Consider the following 21261-nt stretch of genomic DNA (forward strand, 5'->3'; position numbering starts at 1 on the left):
TTTAGTTGTTTTGATTGCCAGTGCGTTTCTGCCATCATGCAACTCTATGGTAAAGATACTGGAGCATTCAGTGCATTCTTGGGCAGAGTGTCCTGGATGCTTCAACAGAAAAAAGTTAAACTTTTGTAGAGAGCTGCTTAACAATGTCAACATTTGATCCTCCTGGCTGTGACTGACATAGGGTTGGGAACCGGTTCCATCACATTTGGAACCGTTTCCAGAACCGGTTTATCATACTGTCAGAGATGGTATGTGCCTACTGTATATGTGGACTTCACATCTACTACGCAATTACAATACTGGTACTGTAGTTCTCAAATTCTGTAATTTAAAGGACCACCATAAATCTGAGTGTACAAATGAAATCAAATGGACCCGCAAGTTTCTCTGAGTTACAGACCTGTAAGGGTCCATTTGGAACGACCTACATGTATACCGTAGGAGCCGTTAAAGGGAACTGTTAAGGAATCGGACCGTTAAGAACGAATTGGTTAGAATCCTAAAGGATCCCAACCCTAGCGTTGTTAAATTTGTGCTAATGACGCATATGGACATGATATCTAAATCATGGATCGATCTCGGCTCCTAAAACGCTGTGTGTGGACATGTGGCCTGTGAAGTAAGAAGTGTTACCTCTGAGCGTCCACGGTGCATAACGACACGCCCCACAGGTCAGGGCTGAATTTAGCCAGCTGAGGAATGTAATCTGCTACCTACAGAAAGACACAAGACCCAAAGCACACATGATGACCTTTATGAATGGCACTACTTGGATACTCAAGGAACATATACCGTAATGTGATCGAATACAGAGCTTAGTGTCCAGTGTAGGCCAGCGACTTGGGGAAATAACTGAACGACAAGCTAAATTTAGATCAACCTTTTTTTTTATGTTGACATTTTCAGAAGTTTTTTTTATAATAACATGCCATACAAAGAAGTGGATAGTCCTATAGTGTTTTCCCAAACTTTTTCTCAGGGGACCCATTTTTTTAAGATGATAAACCAGGCGACCCAATTCCCAATATCACGCACGCATGCACGCACACGCACACGCACACACACACACACACACACACACACACACACACACACACACACACACACACACACACACACACACACACACACACACACACACACACACACACACACACACACACACAGGCCTGAGGAAGAGTTGTTTTGACTTGCTGCCTGGGTAGTCCGCATGTATGTCTTTAAGATTGTATGTCTAGATAAGTGGTTCCCAAACTCGGGGTCCAAATTACTTTGTTGGGTCCCCAGATGTTTAGGTTAATGTGTTGGGTACCCAGATGTTTAGGTTAATGTGTTGGGTACCCAGATGTTTAGGTTAATGTGTTGGGTACCCAGATGATTAGGTTAATGTGCAACATTGTTTTCTGACTCAACAGTAAACAAACCATCCTACAGTAGTGTACATAGAGTATCTGCACATTTATAAAGAGACAATTTAAGGAGTCAGACTTTTTAATATATCATTGCGAGGCATTGTGAGCTTGTAGATTTCATTCAAACTTTACTACTGTACTTATTAATGTATCCTCCTTACTGACATGTTTGCACTATTGGTGAGATGCGAAAATACTTTTCGCTGTACTGTACTATACTTGTACTGTACATTCTTCATTGACAATAAATTGAATCTCTCATCTCAAACTGCAATGCCTCCAAGTCCACGTGCTTGTCAGGGACATGATGGGGTCACGGTCTGAATAGTTTGGGAACCCTTGGCCTAGATAAGCGTGTAAAATCCTTTTTACACGCTTATCTGTCATGTACAGCCTGGTGTTAATGACACTAATTAAGGCTCTGTGCATACAGTACTGTAACAGAGCCCAAACATGCGGTAACAGCGGTCTGCCTACTTGTCTGTTGCTTTGGATGTTTCCTATATAATATCATGCCCAGAATAGTGCCATGTACAGTAGTGGTGACCACTCACATGGCCTTCGTTCTTCTGCTTTGCACTGCTGTACATCTTGTTGATGCTCTGGCTGAAGTCCTGGAACTCTGGGATGATGAACTTCTTTCTGAAGGCCTTGGTCAGCAGCATGATGTTGTCACCCACACACCTATAGGAGACACAATGTAACGACAATTACTATACTGTGAGTGTGTGTGTGCGTGCGTGCGTGCATGCGTGTGTGTGATCTCATACAATCAAATTAAAACATAATACAATGTACTGTAATTTTGCCATTACATAGTTTGTTTTATTTTAACTATGTAATGGAAGAATTACAGTATATTATGTTTTAATTTGATTGTATGAGTGTTTGGACCCCAGGAAGAGCAGTCTTCACTGTAGTGAGGACTAATGGGGATCCGTAATAAACAATACACAATATAGAGACAGGTGACTTCATTGCTGACAACATGAATCTAATCCCCAACAATTGTATTCTGCGGATCAGTGGTTCTCAAATTGCGACCGCCAGGGCTCCTTGGGAGGGTGGGTGAGTGGGGGTAGGGGGGTTCCAGGGGGTCCTCAGCAAAATGTGTTCATACATCGTTTTAACCACTTCTTTATCCATGTGTTGGCTAGTCAGCATGTACAGCTGCAATTTTTGAATTGTTTTTTCTTTAATTGAAAACTTTTAGAAAGAAATAAAATAAAACGCAATTACTATTTAGTGTTAGGTACAGTAAGGTTCATTCTCCTTACGACGTCGGGAAATGTCTTCCGGGTTCAGACAGGCTTTGGGAGGGTCAGGGCATCTGGACTGGGGGTGCATGAGTTCTGACTCTGAGACAAAGTTCAGTGACCATCAGAAGTTCTGAATTATGTCAATTTGTAGTTATATCACCTCCCTTTACAAACAAATATTTGGACAGGAGTATCATGTATTGGGCTTTAGTCTCTCAAACAACTCTTCCACAATCTTGGAATGCAAAAAAATGACAGTCACATTTGGATAGAACCCAACCCTAGAATGCACATGTCAGTGCTACAGTAGTCTTCACGCCACACAACTCTTTCACAATCGTCAAATGCTAGAGTCTGTAACCACACCTAGAAAAAGTTGTGAAAGGAAGGTGTGTGGCATTTCCATTCAAGAAAATATATTTCTCTTTAAAATATATTTTAAAATATATTTAAATATTTTATATAATATATTTTAAAATACAATGAAAAACAATGGAGTTTTGCAGAAAAAAAGAATTCCACCCACTTCTTTAAACCTGTAAACACACAACAAAATAAAAAGTTGATGCTGCTATTTTTGTATTTATATTTCTGCTAAGCAACTACTGTAGCTGTAGCTGGATAGGCTTCAACCAAATAGAGTTACAGTAGGAATTATTTACACGACTGCAAACTTAGATGAAAGTGAAGAAAGTAAACCCACCCTTCACTTGCAACGGAAAGCACTACAATATTATATTATTATTATTTTAGTGAACGTTGTGTAAGCCAATAAGATCTTGTTATCTCGTTCAGCCTTTGTCTCACATGTATGATACCTGTATGTTCTGGCAATCCCAATATTATGGAAACAAGATATCCCGGCACACAGGCTGGGTATTTATTGTTCAGAGTACAGCCGGAGCCGGTCCTACTGTATGACCAGACTGGCCTCTTATCTGTGTGTAGTCTGTAAAACTAACACACTACATACAGTATCACCTTCTCACCTCTGAGTGTTTCATGTACTTTTCCCTACGAGTCTCATGTTATAAACCTTTATCTTAAAATACTAACCCGCATTCCAATGGAGCCAATGTAGCTATTGTATATTCACAAGCTCTTGCTAATACACTGCAATGGTTCAATGTATTCAATATATAAAACCCAAAGGCAGACTTAACTATACTTTCACTTTCACAATGTTTCAGAAATATTGAAAATAGCTTGTCTACAAGCATACAATGTGCCACAAAGCAACACATTGTGAGCTTGTAGTGTGGCTATTCCTGCTACTTCTGTGTGACATTCTTCTATGCCTACGGCAAAGGAGGGAAATAAATGTATTTGGAAATACTAGGTTTCTGCCAGACAACAACGATATATATGTATATACGTGACGATATATTTGTTAGCCTCAACCTCTTCAAGAATTCCTTTCCAATGTCCTAAGTATTAAATATAGCTGTGGCAACTTCACATTCTGTCCCAGCTGGGCATAGCTCACAACTACTCACTAACCAAAGGTGATGCGAGTGTGAGTTCTTGGAATTGTGGAGAGAGGTTGTTTTATTAAAAAAAATGTCAACAAAAGAAAACAAGTAAAATGAGTTAGTTTTCTCTAAGGTACTGTACATAGATATATTTATAGAGATCTCTTGAGCATTCTACTTTGCAAAGGGAAAACTGTTTCACCTAACGAATTTAAGAACACAAGTGAGCTACTATAAGAGCATGCAGAGTAGAGACAGACCGATACATCGGTTTGCCCGAGTCATCGCCCACTATTTAACCTTTTGGATGATCAGCTTTAACTATCACTATCTCTATCACTATTTTGCGATTCGAAATTGTTCCAAAGTAACTGATGTACATGTCAGTTGCCCTGACTGACCCCTTTTAACTATCCACTTTTAACTTCAACATTCCGAATGTTTCAATTCTGAGAAAACAAGTGTAGGATCTGAGGAGAGACAAGAATCAAGACGGTTTTATTTGCAGCAGTGAAATGTTGTTGGGATGGGACATGTTCTGCAAATTGTGCAAAACATTCTAATGAAATAATAATCAAAGTAGGCGGAAACAATTATACTAAACATATATGAAAAATGATACAACAATGGTAAAAATGCTGGATGTTACTGTATGTAAGTTAGAGTTAGGTTTAGGTCTCGTCTTAAACAGGTACAATTATTTAAGCTTATTGTCTCTGTCGGGTTGGAAACCTCATTCTGTCCAAAACTGTTACTTTCCTGGACGACTCAAAAATGTAATTTAACCAAACAACGTAAAATAAAGAGAGGATGGGGAGCAAACATATCGTGTGCAGACATTCCCTCCATTTAATCATTTTTGGGTCCAACATGGTATCTAAAAACTGTGGGTATTTTGCATAAAATTAGCAGATCTAAAAGAGTTGTGGATCTGTTACTTTTGATGCTTTTGTGTGATGCCGTAAGTAGGGCATTAATTTACCAAAAAAACAAAAACACAAAGTTAGAATGTGGAGATAAGAGGTTTCTGCCCTACTAAAGCAATATTATATAGGTTCTAAGGCAGAGCGGACAGAATGACCATGTCACCTAGTAACGTCTGCGAGAGGTCAGGGGAGTAACCCAGTAACCCAGAGTGTATTCATTAACCCATGTTTGACCATTACCACTAGGGAGCCACTATAGAGCAAGTTGATAAGTCTAGTGGTTTAATATAAGTCCAACCTGAGTGCCACCTGTCCCCTGCACCCACACGTAGCCAACCTTCTGTGCATACATGCATTCTGTCTGTAGCAGCTGTCTGCCATAAAACTGCTGCCTCTGTCAATCCTCATCTGGCTGAAATAACTCGCGCACGCACGGACACATGCACACGCACACGCACACGCACACGCACACGCACACACACACACACACACACACACACACACACACACACACACACACACACACACACACACACACACACACAGCCCCTCTGGCTGAGCGTGCACAACCAACAACACCCCTTAACCTTGCCTAACCTCGTGGCTCACTCACACACGCGAAACCTTCAGAGGCTTAGCCTCTGAATGTTTTCGGAAGCAGCGCTCACGCAATGCTGAAGCCAACTCTAGGGGCCAGGCAGCCAGGGCACCCTGGCACAACTCTAGGGGCCAGGCAGCCAGGGCATCCTGGCACAACTCTAGGGGCCAGGCAGCCAGGGCACCCTGGCACAACTCTAGGGGCCAGGCAGCCAGGGCACCCTGGCACAACTCTAGGGGCCAGGCAGCCAGGGCATCCTGGCACAACTCTAGGGGCCAGGCAGCCAGGGCACCCTGGCACAACTCTAGGGGCCAGGCAGCCAGGGCATCCTGGCACAACTCTAGGGGCCAGGCAGCCAGGGCACCCTGGCACAACTCTAGGGGCCAGGCAGCCAGGGCACCCTGGCACAACTCTAGGGGCCAGGCAGCCAGGGCACCCTGGCACAATGGTGGCACAATGAATCAACTGGATTTACAACAGTGGGTGTTAATTTATCTGTCTGTCTGTCTGTCTGTCTGTCTGTCTGTCTGTCAGACAGACAGACCTGTCTGTCTGTCTGTCTGTCTGTCTGTCTGTCTGTCTGTTGAGCGAGAGAGCAGTGTGTGGATTGAACAACAAACAAAGTAAGTTCTCACTTCCTGAAGAGCTCATGGTCGATGATGACTGGTCCAGAGCTGTCACGTGTCGACTGGCGCATCTGTTGGATGGTGTGACGCAGGCGGGGATCGGAGGGCAACAGACCCGTCTTTTTCAAAGCCTGCGGAGGGTGAGAGCGAGGCCATGTTTACACACAACACACACACACACACACACACACACACACACACACACACACACACACACACACACACACACACACACACACACACACACACACACACAGTTAACAAACATGACATGACGTTTTCGCGGTCTCCTACTGCTGCTGTATGCATCGTTGAAACATCTCATCAACACTCAAGCGACCATGCGGGTCTCTGTGAACAGACAGTGGTAAAGCTGTGTCCTATGGAGAGTGGAATAACTAGGAAGGGACCCTAGGGTACCGCCGTCCAAAATACAGAAACGGTAACCGAGGGTCCCGAAATGGGCTAGGTCCTACTGTACATCTGAGTCGCACCGTGACAGAATATGCCTCATGCAATAGTCACCACAAGTTACTGTAAGTTACTGTTAACCTGGAGTGTAAGCCAGCCTGCTGCGCTGATGCTGTACGTTATCAGACAGTTTCTATTTCAGGAGAGCCTCCACACTGGCCTGTTGGTTCTTTTCAAAGGCTTTACTCTAATAAGCGATAAGTGAGTGAGCTCATGCACAACAGTGGTGGTGAATGAATGTTTGCTTTCTGAAATGTAATGCGATGTATGTCACTGGGGCACCGGACACTTCCTCCCAGCATGAGAACACTAAACACTCCATTGTTATGTAACTAAATAAGTAAGTAGCCTTGGGAAGCAACGTAACAGAGCCATGCCGTGGCCCATAGGCCTGGACAGAAGATAGCGTCTCTTGTTTCTGTAGCGTGAGAGGCAGCTTGAAGTACAAAGTACACTCCCTGGACATGATGCTAGTATGTCATGTGTCTTTGACATGTATTGCTCATACAGTAATATCTTACGTTGGCATTTACCTATCTTTGTATACAGTACCTGACATTCATCATTCATCGTTATTTGATTATTTATTATATATTTGATGTTTTTTTTCACTTTCTTTCCTATATTCTCCTTTCCCTCCCTCCCTTTTTTAAGATTTGTTTTTTGCTTTTCTGCCTTTATTGATAGTTTCAAGTGAAGATTGACAGGAAAGAGGGAGAGAGAAGGGGAGAGACATGCAGCAAAGGTCGTCATGAACGGGACTCGAACACGCAACGCACGCAACTCAGGCCAGAGCCTATGGCATGCACCTGGACCACTAGACTAGGCCACCGGGCGCCCACCTCCCTCTTTTTGAGTGGTGCAACCACTCCAAGGAACAGCAATGTCCGTGTTCACCTATGTGTTCACCCATGTGTTCACCCATGTGTTCACCCAGGCCATGTGTTCACCCACCCACCCACCTATGTGACTATGGTCCTCATTCACAACGGCGTTTACGCTCATACCGTTACGTAACGTGAGCGGAGCGTGAGCGGACAGGCATTTACGTGGATTCCCACATTACGTGGGAATTCATGAACTTGAACGTGAACTTGACGGTGACGTCGGATGGTCGGAATCTCCGCTAAAAGCTGCGCCAGCTCAGAGGGTCGTGTACTGCTTGCGTAGATTTATTCAGAAGGCTTTAGTCTTCATTCTGAATCAATTAAAAGTCCCCAAATCTCAGATAAAATATGTAGGAATGTGTCCAAAACATTGGTCAGCACATAAAAAAAATGATAGCTTATATAAAAGCCAAGTATCACTTGGATGCCTAAATGCATGCATTCTAGAGGCAGGTTAGCCTAGAGTCCCATACAGAAACTGCCCCTGCAAACCCGACACCTTTTTATTTATTTATTAGGATATTTCTAGCATGCGCGATTGCGCTGCACTTGACAGCTTTCTACTCGCAGTGCAACGCGTTGTGAGCTTGTAGATCGGCTCTCGCGGACTCGCGCTGCATGTTAAAAAACAAACTCACAATTATAATAAGAACATACACTTATCTGCATTCTGCACTGTACGAATTCATTGGAAAATGAATTAGCCCTATAACAAAATAGAAGTCCACATTATTGCATCAGCGTGCAATTCGGCCAGTCATAGTTTTAAGCCAGTGCACCTTAATTAATTATAATATGGGGAACTTATAGCTGGGCTGTAGGCTACTATATTGATGAGATCAATCAAGTTTGGTGCCAAATGTCCCGCGAAATTCGCGAATCATTTTAATATGACATCATCATAAATTAACCTGCACTTAGATCTGACAAAGAGGAGGCTACCCGCCGTATATGGTTGAAATTTTAAATAGCTATAGGCCTATGCCTACGTGTCCATGATCAGAACAAATCCATTCTCCACATGGCATTCAGACAGATGACAGTGAGATGATATTAATCTATTCCCCGCATGAATCAATGCAGCTCTGATAAAAATATCGGATATATGTTTTACCTCTGCAAAGGTGTGAGTGAGCAATTGTTTAATAGAAAAGAAAAGGCTTTATAATATAATTGCCAAGTATACGCTAGCTTGCTGCCTTGGTCCCGAACTTAAATAAATAAATAAAAAAGCTGCATTTTATACCGTAAATCAGCTTGACATTGCTGCAGCGGTGCGGAGCAGCGTTCACCGTTCTGTAAGCTTGGGAAAATGATTTATATAGTTTAATGGTAGGCTATAGACAATATAAAGAATCACGCACAAATGTAATGGTATATGGATGTAAAAAAAAGAGACTGCAGGTGGTGGTCGTCGCTCCGGCGCTTGACATGGTCAGATCATTTTCTTTTAATTTCCTAATATAGCCTAATTTCTTTCCAGCAATCATTTTTATTTTAATTTGTGAAGCCACTATACTGGAAAATATCATTATTTTGTTGCATTCCGTCAGGAGGACCTCTATTTCGTTTGAGCTGTAAGGCCTATAGTTCTTTTTTGTTTTTTTACTGCTGTCTGCTGAGTCATGCTTGACGCCTTTTATGGTGTGAAATGGGGCGTGGATCAATGCAAATTAAGTTATCCGCTGATTTTCCGATCATTTGGCACCCGTTCGCATTCACCTGCGTACCTCACAACATACACCTGCGTACCTGTGGTACACACCGCTCTTTGAATTGCACGGCAAAACAACGTTGCGTGATCGGACGGAATTTCCTGCATCAGTTTACGCTTCCGTTCCGCTTCCGTTACACTCTTGCGTATTTCTCCTTTGTGAATGAGGACCAAAGTCACTATGAGCACTACGAGTACCAATGACTACCAAAAGTGGCGCTGTTGTGCCAGAAACAGAGAGAGAGAGATAGTGCTGCACTGCTGCCAGCTAATGAGAGACAGAGAGAGAGAGAGAGAGAGAGAGAGTGAACTGAGTTGCACCACTCAGTTCACACGGGTGTGATTTTTTCTTCTGAGCACAGAAAATAATTTCGAACCTGTGTATGACAAAGTTGATTCTTATTCTGACATGATGCAATACAAGTAGAGTACACGGCCTGGACATGATGTACAACATCCCCTGCCCCAGGGACGTGTCCCCGAATCCAACCCTTGATGCTGAGTGCCAATGCCAAGGAGGCATTGGGTATCATTTTTATAGTCTTTGGTATGACTCAGACTCGGCCATGGAATGAATCCTAACCTCATAGTCACAGATATTCTAAGTTCCGGTGAGCTGTTGTCAAACCAGCTCCTTCCACAATGAAGCACTGCCTCTGTTATGAGGCAGGATTCCTTGCATTTCCGTAACATAAGATACAATACGATATTTATCATCAACAGTGTTCATTTCGTCAACTAAAACTGACGAAAAATATTTAGCGACTAGCTTTTTTTTAATGACAAACTAAATTAAAACTAAGCCATGCTGACTAAATCTAAGACTAAATATATTGTCAATTTCTTCAACAAATAAAATTAGACTAAAATTAAGAGTTTTGGAGTTAAGGTGTAAAATCTGCCACTGTCTGCAACACCATCAATGCCTGCCAAAATTTGATTTTAGTCAACAAAATCAACTGTAGATTTAGTAGACTAAAATATGACAAACTAAATCAAAATTAGCTGTTAAAATTAACATGATTATCAGCTCTCACTGGTGATCATCACACACACACACACACACACACACACACACACACACACACACACACACACACACACACACACACACACACACACACACACACACACACACACACACACACACACACACACACACACACACACACACACACACACACACACACACACACACACACACACACACACACACACACAACCTGTGGCCTAGATATACACCTCCCTATGAAAATAGCTGAGTTGCCAGAGTCACAAGATGGTCATTATTCACTCCGGAGTGGGACTAGTATCTCCAGTGGCATCTGAGCCACATGAGTCCCTATAGCGCTGAGACATGTCAGAACACAACACGAATGGTACAAGAAGTGCTCACTTTTTAGTTCACTGCTAGCTGCAAGAAACTTAGATTCTATCTGCATTTAAGTTGCAACACCCGAGCTTCTTTGACAGCTCATTCATCGTCTTGTCTGATCGTATGAAGCCAAGGGCTCCTTGGTGGGGGTACCGGGGGTCCCCAGCAAAATGTGTTAATATAGCATCACAATCATTTTAACCTTATATTTTAGGATAAATTCAAGAAAGTTGCACCTGTACGTAATGCTCTTACCCTCTCTGTTAAGACTTTGTTTGAAAAAATAAAACAGCCACTGATGTTATGGGCTGTCTGTAAACTCAGTGGCAGTGATGATTTGTTGTGCTCAAGTCTGTCAGCACACATAAATCTCTCCATGTCCTGCATATGTGCCGTTTAGAAAACAGGTGGTTGATGTGGTAGGATGTTGAGTGATTAACAATGAGTGCATGCTTCCAAACTTATATTGAACACAAACAAAAGCATGACTGTCACTGAGTTGAGTTTGACAGAAAGGTGCTCATAACATCACAGTGATACATTGTTTTCAAACAAAGTCTAAACAGACAAATATATGTGCAATATTGGTGAATTTACCACCGTGTAATACAATCATGGGACCTTCCTGTGTCATGAATGGGCTGTGAATGTGAATGGAGGGTGTTGTTCCATGGACCCCATGGACCCCACAAGAGAAGATTTCTTGCACAATGTTTCCCAAAGATTTTCCCAAAATATTTGAAAATGTCAGATCAAATAGGGTGTTAAAACGGATTTTTGAGCTATATACAGATGTAATGTTTGTTTTTAGTTCAATGTTTGTTTTAAAAACACCATTGACAATGAAGGGAAAATGTACATCATCTTGTCCCTAACACAAACATTAAATGCCATTAACAATAAAGAGAATTTAATGTTTGTTTTGACACCGTTTGTTTTACATCATCATTACATCACCTAATCATAGCAACATGAGTTAGACTTTATATATTAGAGTTAGATTAATAGATGTTGTAAGATGATAAGAGCGCCCCTCACTTCACATGGACCGTGTGATTTTTCTGCTATAACTAATTTTGCTAGGGGCCCCCTGGAACTGCCTCAGGGACCCCTGGTTGTTCTAGTTCAAGTTACTTTCTACCACTACTTTACTGCAGTAGGCCTATATATGTCTGTTAAGTATCACAGTATGTTGAAACAGCAGTCAGTCTCTTAATAGCCCTGCTGTGCTGCTATGTTAATTTGAGTGTGCATGTAAAAGGTGTTAATTATGGCACAGCAGGCAGATTGCAGACCCCCTGTGCCCCGCCTCAGTACCACATTGCAAGCAAGGGTGTGTTCAAGGGTCTTGTTGTAGCAGAGCGGCTGAAAACCTCAGCCCGATGACCTAAAACGTCTAATATCTCCCCTGAGCCATATGGAATTCCCTTCGCTTAGTGGTTAAGATGTTGGTATAGCGCTGTCGCCTCACAGCTAGAAGGTCCTGGGTTCGATTCCCGCTGGGGACGCTGTGGGCGTGGTCTCTCATCCGCGTCATCAGCGCCCAACTGAGGTGCATTATATAATTCTGAATAACAGTTATAAAAAGCTACTGAAACAAATTAAATAATGGGTGGATCTTTGCTGTTTGGTGTGGTCTACAATTCATGTCAGACAGCTCATATTATGAGAAATACAACATCTAATATGCAACATGACATGACATGCAGGAGGAGTGAGCGAGAGAGGAAGGAATGTGAGGAATTGGAAAGTGTCTCTCAGTCGGACAGTCCAGCCTGCTTGACTCCTCCAGACTCGCATCTAATGTACGTGCGAGTTGAGGATTTGTTTTTTGCTTTATATAAGTAAAGTTTAAATAAAGTATTATCTGAGTGTTATGTTGCAGGATGGACATGTTATGTGTAAAATTAATACAAATAAAAACTCTGGATCTAACCACCTTGGATCTAAAAGTGTGTCCCCCAACTTAACTTTTACTGCTGTGCTGTCTCTGGTGCCTGAATTTCCCCCACAGGATCAATACAGTATCTATCTGTATCAATCTATCTACTGTATCTATAAGGCTTAAGCTAAGCAGCTGTGGCACAGTAGCTGAATGAACCTTTAGACTGGGTTCTGTTGGCCTTGGCTGAACGAGCTGCTGAGAGAAAGACACGTGCCCATTCAACACGCTTAAACCCTGGCATCCGTGTTTTGGGTATATTGTTGCTGTCGGGCAGAAACCTCTTATTTTCCATATTTCAACTTTTCTTTTGGTGTTTTCCCTGTAAATTGGTTAATTTAACCCAGAGCCTTAGATATAGACACAAACTGCGTTCACTTCATGGGGCCAGTCCAATGGCGGCTCTCCTACACAGACTTCTATTGAGCATGGGGACAACCAACTGGGACAAGTCCTGGACCGGAAGTAGGCAGAAATGCATTGGACTCAGGCAACAGCCCAGCTTTAATGATCTTAAATCCCTTTATTTTAGATTGTTTTGTAGTAAACAAATAGTACAACATAAACATTAAAGAGACTTTAGTTGTTACTGTACAATACTTAACAGTTGTCATGTTGCACACATGCTTAAAATAGCTCTTATTTGCGCCGCCCACGTTGAAAACAATGTATTTCCAACTCCAGCTTGTCTCAGTTCAGGCTGCATGAACAGCGCTCGAGCACTCTGTTTCCGCCCCCTCAATATCGTAACTCTTCTATTAGATGGCTCTGATTTAACCCAACTTGATCATACTGCAGCGTCACACGAAAGCATCAAAAGTAGCAGATCTGCAAGCTCAAAACATGATGCGAATTGGTGCGTTTCGAGCTAGTAGATCTGCTACTTTTGCTGTTGTGATGTGTTGTTTGTATGCAAACATATTCAATACAAGAAGAACGTGCAATGTGATCTGCTAATTTTGCTATTCAGGAGAACTTGACCCATTTTCAGTGGCCGTGTGGTTAGAGTGTACGCCCGGAGACTGCGGGAGGTCGGGTCATACCAAAGACTATATAAAAACGAGACCCAAAGCCTCTGTGCTAAGTGCTTGTTATCAAAGGTTAGATTAGGAAGTCCCTGTGACATATAGTAGTACTAGCGCTATGTTCAGTAGGTGTCCTGGCACATACATCAAGCCGCCTCACGCTACAGAAACAGGATAGGCTCCTGTCTGTCTACTCACCCTGTGCATCTCTTTGGTGGGCTGTGGTGGACAGTTTAGAAACCTACATAGTGCCTACTAATGTCATCATCAATGGGGATTCCATTTCCAAACACGATGGTGTTGAGCTTGTAGATTGTTTTTAGTATGAACTAACCACCTTTTTTGAAGGAGTAACGCTGTCTGCAACGGCTTTTCTCTGACTTCAGTATAACTCTATGGTCCATGATAAGTACATAATAAATATACCTGAAATATATCTATTTTTATAAACCTCCTCCCCCACCTGTCAGCTCTGCTCCCTGGGAAACGACTGCTTGCCCTTGAGTCACCTGAAGTCTCACACTGCTGGACCACAACTCACTTATCTATTCATTGCAGTATATTAATAGACCTGTCTTTATGAAATGATACTCTCTCATGAATGAATGAATGAATGAATGAATGCAATGTAATTAGGTAATAATAGGTAATAACTCGTTAAAACCGGGAAAGCATCAGTGTCATTTTAGATCATAACCAATATAATCAAAAACAGCACATATACAAGCTCACACAGTAGCACACTTTTAGATCTGCTATTTTTTGAAAATCGTGAAAATGTGCGCAAATCTTTGAAAATAATAGTATTTTATTAATATTAATAAAATATTTTGAGATAGGGGTCCACAGCCAAATACATATCATTTTGGGGTCCTTGACACGAAAAGGTTTGAGAATCACTGACATTTTGAGAAATCTGTTTAGAAGCCATTTGTAGAATCAGCCTCAGCTCTTAATGGGTTAATATTGTGTTTTGTTGGGCAGAAGAGGAGGAGGGATGCAGGTGCTATTCAGGTAGTAGTCAGGTCTATAAATAGACCTTTTGTGTAAAGAAATGGGATAGTGTCATAAAACACGCTTCGAAGACACACAACTCTCCTCTTCTGCCCCAGATTTGAACCCGGTAGTGCTGAAATGTTTACCATTAACTTAGCTAATAGAGCATGCCTGCTTGCTCAGGATATGAATTGAATGTTGACCATCAGGTCAAAATCTTTGTCAGATCCTGTGTCTAGGGATCAGGGAGACGAAATACAACCACCTCAATATATTGTATTAACATAGGCTACTCTACCATACAGATTGGACATAATTAATTGTATTCATAAAAAAGTGACATAGTGCTTTGATGTATGAAAAGGGCAGTGCCTTTTTTAAGGCCTCCTAGTGTGAACGCTTTTATGCAAAAAGTTAATGGTTGAATAGCCCTGTTGCCTTCACTATATTAGTGCAGTTACATGAATGACCCAACTGTGTGCAGTGCTGGCTGTGATGCCACAGATCCCATGAGGTGTCATGCCTACAACACTAGGTGCTTGTGTTTAAACTTCCAACCAGCAGGAACCAGCAATGCGGAACATTGTATGTTTTGTATATATATCGTGTATATGTGTTAGGCAGAAACCTTGTATATATATTATATATTTCAACTTTTTATGCTATTTCATAAATGTATGGCCTATGGCTGCCATACTATACACAGTGTCACACAAAAGTAGTACGATCAAGTATGGCGTTCATTTTAATTTAAGGAAAAACAAAAAGATCCCGTTCCCCCCCAATTTCCTAATAAGTGATGCTTTTGGACATACAAGGTTTCCACCTGACAGCAATGATACTTATGTAAGCTAGTGTTTGGGTACAGTGAGTGTGTGTCTACAGAGCTCCAGGCATGGCATGGAGGTGACTCACTGTGATGAACTGGGACAGAGGGATCATCTCCTTCCCTTCCGTGATGGTGTAGAAGAGCAGGTCCTCAACGCCACATATCAGCGTATTTCTGTAAGGCACAACACAAATAACAAACGTCAAGTCACGGCGTGCGTGTCTGTGTATGTGTGTGCCATGCGTGTGTGCTCGAACCGTGAACCTCTCATAAACGCTATCTCATAACTTGGATATAAGTTAATTAGACTGATTGTGTTGTTTAGTTAATTAGAATACGGTTAAAACATCCAAACACTGGTTTAAAGATCCCAAACAATTATGAAGATGAAGACCTACCGGTATATAAGATTGAAACTAGGGATGTCCCGATACACTTTATTCGTTTCCGATCCGATACCATAATTTCTGTGTTAACCGATACCGACTACCGATACCAGAGAATAATATATAATAATACTTTTTTTTTTTTTTTATCTTATTTTGAAGTCCACCGACCGGGACCGGGTGTTTATAGCTATCTAGCTATATATCTTGTGTTGTGTTTATAGCAGACTCCTCACTCAAATGTGCACTTGCAGTTTGGGCAACCTGAAAGCAAACTCCACATACATGCCCCAACATTTTATTTACCTGCCATAGTGTCAACCCCTTACCCCTAGCTGTGTAGTTAGACTGGCATATTTGCAGATACCGATATGACCTGATATGACCAAATAAGGGCCGATCCGATACTCTTCCGATACCGATACAGTATCGGGACATCTCTAATTGAAACCATAAAGAAAACTGAATGCCCACAACACTGAGAGTCTTTAGGTGCCATGCCCAACAGTATAATGAAAGGAGAAAACTTGCCAGCACTCAGTAATGTCCTTTCATTGATTTATTTGCCTCACTCGGGACTCATGTAAAGGGTGTGTTCCTCAGTGCTCATGGTTAATTAAACCGTAGATTGATTTGTTTGCTGGTGCCAGGAATGCAAAAGAAAAGAGTACATGTACAAGAAAAGAGTACATTTGCCATAAGTCAGCACTAAAAGTCAGCGCCCAGCTTCAATCAGTAATGTGTTAATGCTTAAAGCTGCTCGCGAGATACTCACTAGTAGCTACCAACATCTAATATTCAGAGGAGGTGATGCTACTTAGGTGGAACCAAGGTATAAAATACAGTATTCAAAGAGATTATATTATACTACTAGCAGCAGTCTGTACCATATGGATATTATAAAACATAGTAGGCCTATCTAGGAGTATATCGAAACCTCATATGTCCACACTCTCTGATATTTTGAATATTCATATTGACCCCGATCCTGTACTAATTATTCTGGGTTTGTCAGACTCCATGCCTATGTTGACGAGAGCACAGAAACAACTCTTCTCATATGGTCTGATTACAAAATAACACATTTTGACGCACTGGAAAAAGGAGGAGGCTCCTGCATTTAAGCATTGGCTAAATTAAATGACTAGTACACTTCATCTTGAGAGAATAAGGTATTTCCTGAGAAACAGGGAGAGACAATTTGATAAGGTTTGGCTGCCCCTTGTCCATTACTTGAGTAGAAACAATTAATAGACAGGATACCACTGATATGGTTGACTGTAAGCCATTTTCTTTTCAGATGTTTTCCATGAAAAAACATCTATTTTACGGGGGACAGTTTTTAATTGCAGCCGTCCATAGGTAGTAAGTAAAAAAACATCTATTTTATTCTATAGTATGCGGTGTCACTGAGCAGTATGGGTGGGAGGGTTGAGGGTTTTCTTTCTCTTTTTTGTCTTTGTATTTTTTTTTCTTTCCCTTTTTTGTTTTCTATAAAAGAAAAATGTATCTCATATCATAATGTTTGTGTAACAATTCATAATCTGTTTTATTTGACAATAAAGAAACCTCATATGTCCAAAACTGTTACTTTTCAGGATTCAAATTCAACAGCATCAAAAGTAGCAGATCAATCCAACACGCACGTCAATCAGCCAATCCAAACAACCGAGAAGTGCTTGCAGCATCCCTCTCTGGGATGACCTTTTATGCAGAGCCTGGGGTCGATGGTCACTGATGGGGCGACCGGATTAAGGTTGGTGAGGGGTCCGTTAAAACGACCGGATTAAGGTTGGTGAGGGGTCTGTTAAAACGACCAGATTAAGGTTGGTGAGGGGTCCGTTAAAACGACCGGATTAAGGTTGGTGAGGGGTCTGTTAAAACGACCAGATTAAGGTTGGTGAGGGGTCCGTTAAAACGACCGGATTAAGGTTGGTGAGGGATGTACTGCTCCGTGCTTGCAGTTATGGTTAAATTAGGGTTTGAGGTACGTAGGTTGTCGTTCTGTAGTAGCTGGAGCTGTAAAACAAGCGTCCCATCAGCGCCCATCGAAACCGAGGCTGTGCGCTTAAGGGCATCCCATCCCTCTCTAGTCTCTACCACACCCACCCCAATTTGTCTCCCCCCTTTACCCTCAGCTCTCATCATCACCTTTATTTATTCTCGGAAATACAGTTGAGGGCAAGCCCTCATTTTCAATGTAGCCGAGGTTACAATTCATAAATACAGTCAAAACAACACAACATTATAAATCAGGATACAATTAGAAAGGAACTTAAATGCAGAACAACCAGTAAAATAAATCAATTGAAGCAGGAGCAATCATGGTGAATCTCTCTTCCCTCCTCTCCCCCTTTCTCTCTTCCCCTAGCTCTCTCCCAAGCCCCCAGAACCGAAAGGAAGAATTGAAGCAACAACCTTCATGCCAGAGAACTCCAAGATCGGTGACCCCATCCTCCTAAAACTGTCATCCCTCCACCCCCCGCCCCAACACCAGGAACTCTCACTCACCCAACTTCTAGGAAAATATCACCTAATATCAATATCACCAAACCATGCACCACTCTCATCCTCAATATAGGCTACTTACACCTTGATGGTAGCCCTGTCACAGTTACACAATCACCTGATCGTAAATATTTGAGATAATCACAATCATTATCCGAATTGTCTACATTCACATGTATACTTTCATCTCTTAAAATGATCAGTAAACCTTTGAATATTGAAGATATTTGTCAGATGCAGCCTGTGCAGTTTAACCCAAATGTAGTTTAGATTTTTGTGTTCCAATGTTCAATGCCAATCGTAATTATCTGTAAGACAGTCAATCGTCAACTTAAAATTGCATGATGGTGACATGTGGTTTTCTGCCTAGTGAAGAGTCTACTCTACTAGGTCTACCATGGTAGTACCGCGTGTGTGTTTGTGTGTGTGTGTGTGTGTGTGTGTGTGTGTGTGTGTGTGTGTGTGTGTGTGTGTGTGTTTGTGCGTGTGTGCGTGTACGTGCATGTGTGTGTAGGTAGTCTATGTAAGTGTAGGCTATAGTAGCGTTTGTTCAGTATCAGGAGTCTCCTTGTCGATCCAGCTCTTTAGTAAAGTAAAGAGAATATACATTTTCGGGTCAGGATAAGAATTGCATCCAGTCAGGAGAGAGATTAACTCACACAGAAGGATACAGTAGCCTGCCCTACACAATAAACAAGTGATGACACAAAGAAATGAGCATGCAGACAACATTGGAATTAGAAGAATCTGCACCTGGCTCGCTAATAACAAACTATCTTTACACCTGGGAAAAACTGAATCCATTCTCTTTGGATCAAATAGTAATCTCAGCAAGGCAGATGGCTTCTTGGTTAGAGTGGGTGACAATATTATCACACGAAAAGATGAAAATACCTACCTAGGTTCCATCCTGGAGGCTAATCTTTCCGGTGATAAAATGGCCACCAACGTAATCAAAAAAGTCAACCAAAGAACAAGATTCCTTTACAGGATCTCCTCACTGGTCAACAAAAACACCTTGAACACCCTAACAGGAGCCCTCGTACAAGGTTTCTTTGACTATGCATGCACCTCTTGGTACCACAGCACCTCAAAGGCCCTTAAAACAAGGCTCCAGACTTCCCAAAACAAACTGGTCAGGCTCCTACTTGGCCTCACCCCCCGAACCCCTGCCCACTTTGACAGGCTGGAATGGCTTAGGGTCGACGAATGCACCACCAAGATACCCATGTACCTGTCTAGATACTTCCTTAATGTTAACGAAGTCCACACCCACAACACCAGAGGGAGTGCAACAAACCATGTGCACAAACATGGGACTAAATTCTTTTCGCTCCTATGCCACCAAAATGTGGAACGCCCTACCAACAGTCATTAAGACATGCGAATCCCTTGACTCCTTCAAAACCGCGCTCAAAGGGCACCTATACGGACGGCTGCAATTCAAAACTGGCCCCCGTAAAATCTGACCTTATAACTCTATGCTTGGCCCTCTTCAAGTTGCGGAGAAGCTTTAAAACAAATTTTAAATGCAACACTATTTCACTCCTTGGCCTGAAAAATGTTGAAGAATAGGCCTATAGCTCTGCTCTAAATCATCACAATAAAAAAAAGCTTAATTTTTAACAACAAAAATAGAATATCCACCGAGCTTGTAGATCGCCTTTGACACTTTTCTGTGAGTGTACGCTGTCGCTGTAGTAGGCTATGATCAAATAGGGGGTTAATTTATGGAAGAAATTAAGAACACAAAACACTTAAATGGATATAGGTTTCTATACCCAATTTACAATTTAGGCATTTAGCAGACGCTCTTAATCCAGAGCGATTTACATTAGGCAAGAACAAAAGTATGGGAATACATCACATATATAAAATGCATTAATCAAGAAACATGCGTAAGCTAAGAACGTAACTAGAACATATCTATAAAATGACATATAAACTATACATATATGCTATACTATGCTATACATATGTCCTATGAAGTGCTATGACTACATACAATGCAATTATTGTGCTGTCTACATGACATGCTATAAGTCTGTTTCAAATGCTATCTAAGTCTAAAAAGTGCTATCTAAGGGGGTAGGGTTAGTGCTATGGGCCATGATGGAGTCTGAAAAGGTGGGTTTTCAGACTACGGCAGAAGATTGGGAGTGATGCTATGCTGCAGTTCTGATTGCAACGGGAAGTGCATTCCACAGTAGATATAGTTGCTACCCGATAGCAACTATATCAAACTGTAGGCCTAAGTGAAAAAAGTTGAAGTATCCCAGCCTCCAGGTAACCTACTTGTCGTCATCCATTTGATGTAAGCCTCTGTGTTGGCAGAGCAGCGATGCAACAGGTTGCTGCGTCCGGCCGCTGGACTTCACTGTGTTCTGCACCAGCTGGCGAATCCCCGCGTTGGCCGATCGTAAAGTTTTTAGACAGTGCATTTTAATAAAGTATGACTGTAAAATTCGACACTGTGGCAATATAATAACGATAATTAATTGAAACTACGTCAGTAGTGAGTGAACCTCCTATAGCTTCTAATTGTTCGAGGACTTAGCGAGTATGTCAGCTGGCGTCCCACTCCCTACTCGTTCGTTAAGATAGTCTAGTAAGTCTAGTGACTGTGTAGCACCTGTCATGCTCGTCTCTAGGGGAGGAGCTGGCAGTTACAGTTCATACTGTGACAGTTAGTATGTATAGCTGATAGTGATACTATCTCCGATTCTCCGACAATTCAAAACAAAGCAATTATTCATCGATGACTCAGTCGGGGCCAGGTAGGTTATATTGTTGCTACGATTCCCATTACATTAATTAGCTTCAACCAGATTCACC

At 41.9% G+C, this 21261-nt stretch overlaps 3 protein-coding genes across 4 annotated transcripts in view; 1 reads left to right on the plus strand and 2 right to left on the minus strand.

The window, feature by feature from the left end:
* gls2a (glutaminase 2a (liver, mitochondrial)) overlaps nucleotides 1-21022 on the minus strand; it is a 37165-nt gene extending 16143 nt beyond the window's left edge. Inside the window, exons 1-5 of the mRNA XM_079517638.1 lie at nucleotides 20722-21022; nucleotides 15619-15706; nucleotides 6303-6424; nucleotides 1967-2096; nucleotides 634-713 (exon numbers count right to left, since the gene is read on the minus strand). Of these exons, the coding sequence (XP_079373764.1) occupies nucleotides 634-713; nucleotides 1967-2096; nucleotides 6303-6424; nucleotides 15619-15706; nucleotides 20722-20867 (566 nt within the window). The 5' untranslated portion in view covers nucleotides 20868-21022. The remainder of the gene's footprint in view (nucleotides 1-633; nucleotides 714-1966; nucleotides 2097-6302; nucleotides 6425-15618; nucleotides 15707-20721) is intronic.
* LOC306937603 (glycerol-3-phosphate dehydrogenase [NAD(+)], cytoplasmic) overlaps nucleotides 1-21261 on the minus strand; it is a 359426-nt gene that overhangs the window by 124681 nt on the left and 213484 nt on the right. The gene's annotated exons all lie outside the window — the stretch shown is intronic.
* The window catches only part of col2a1a (collagen, type II, alpha 1a), a 64445-nt gene continuing 64318 nt past the window's right edge, over nucleotides 21135-21261 (plus strand). Inside the window, exon 1 of the mRNA XM_079517630.1 lies at nucleotides 21135-21203. The gene's annotated coding sequence lies outside the window, so the exon portion shown is untranslated. The remainder of the gene's footprint in view (nucleotides 21204-21261) is intronic.

The sequence above is a fragment of the Electrona antarctica genome (genome assembly GCF_951216825.1).
Source record: "Electrona antarctica genome assembly, chromosome: 2".
NCBI lineage: Eukaryota > Metazoa > Chordata > Actinopteri > Myctophiformes > Myctophidae > Electrona > Electrona antarctica.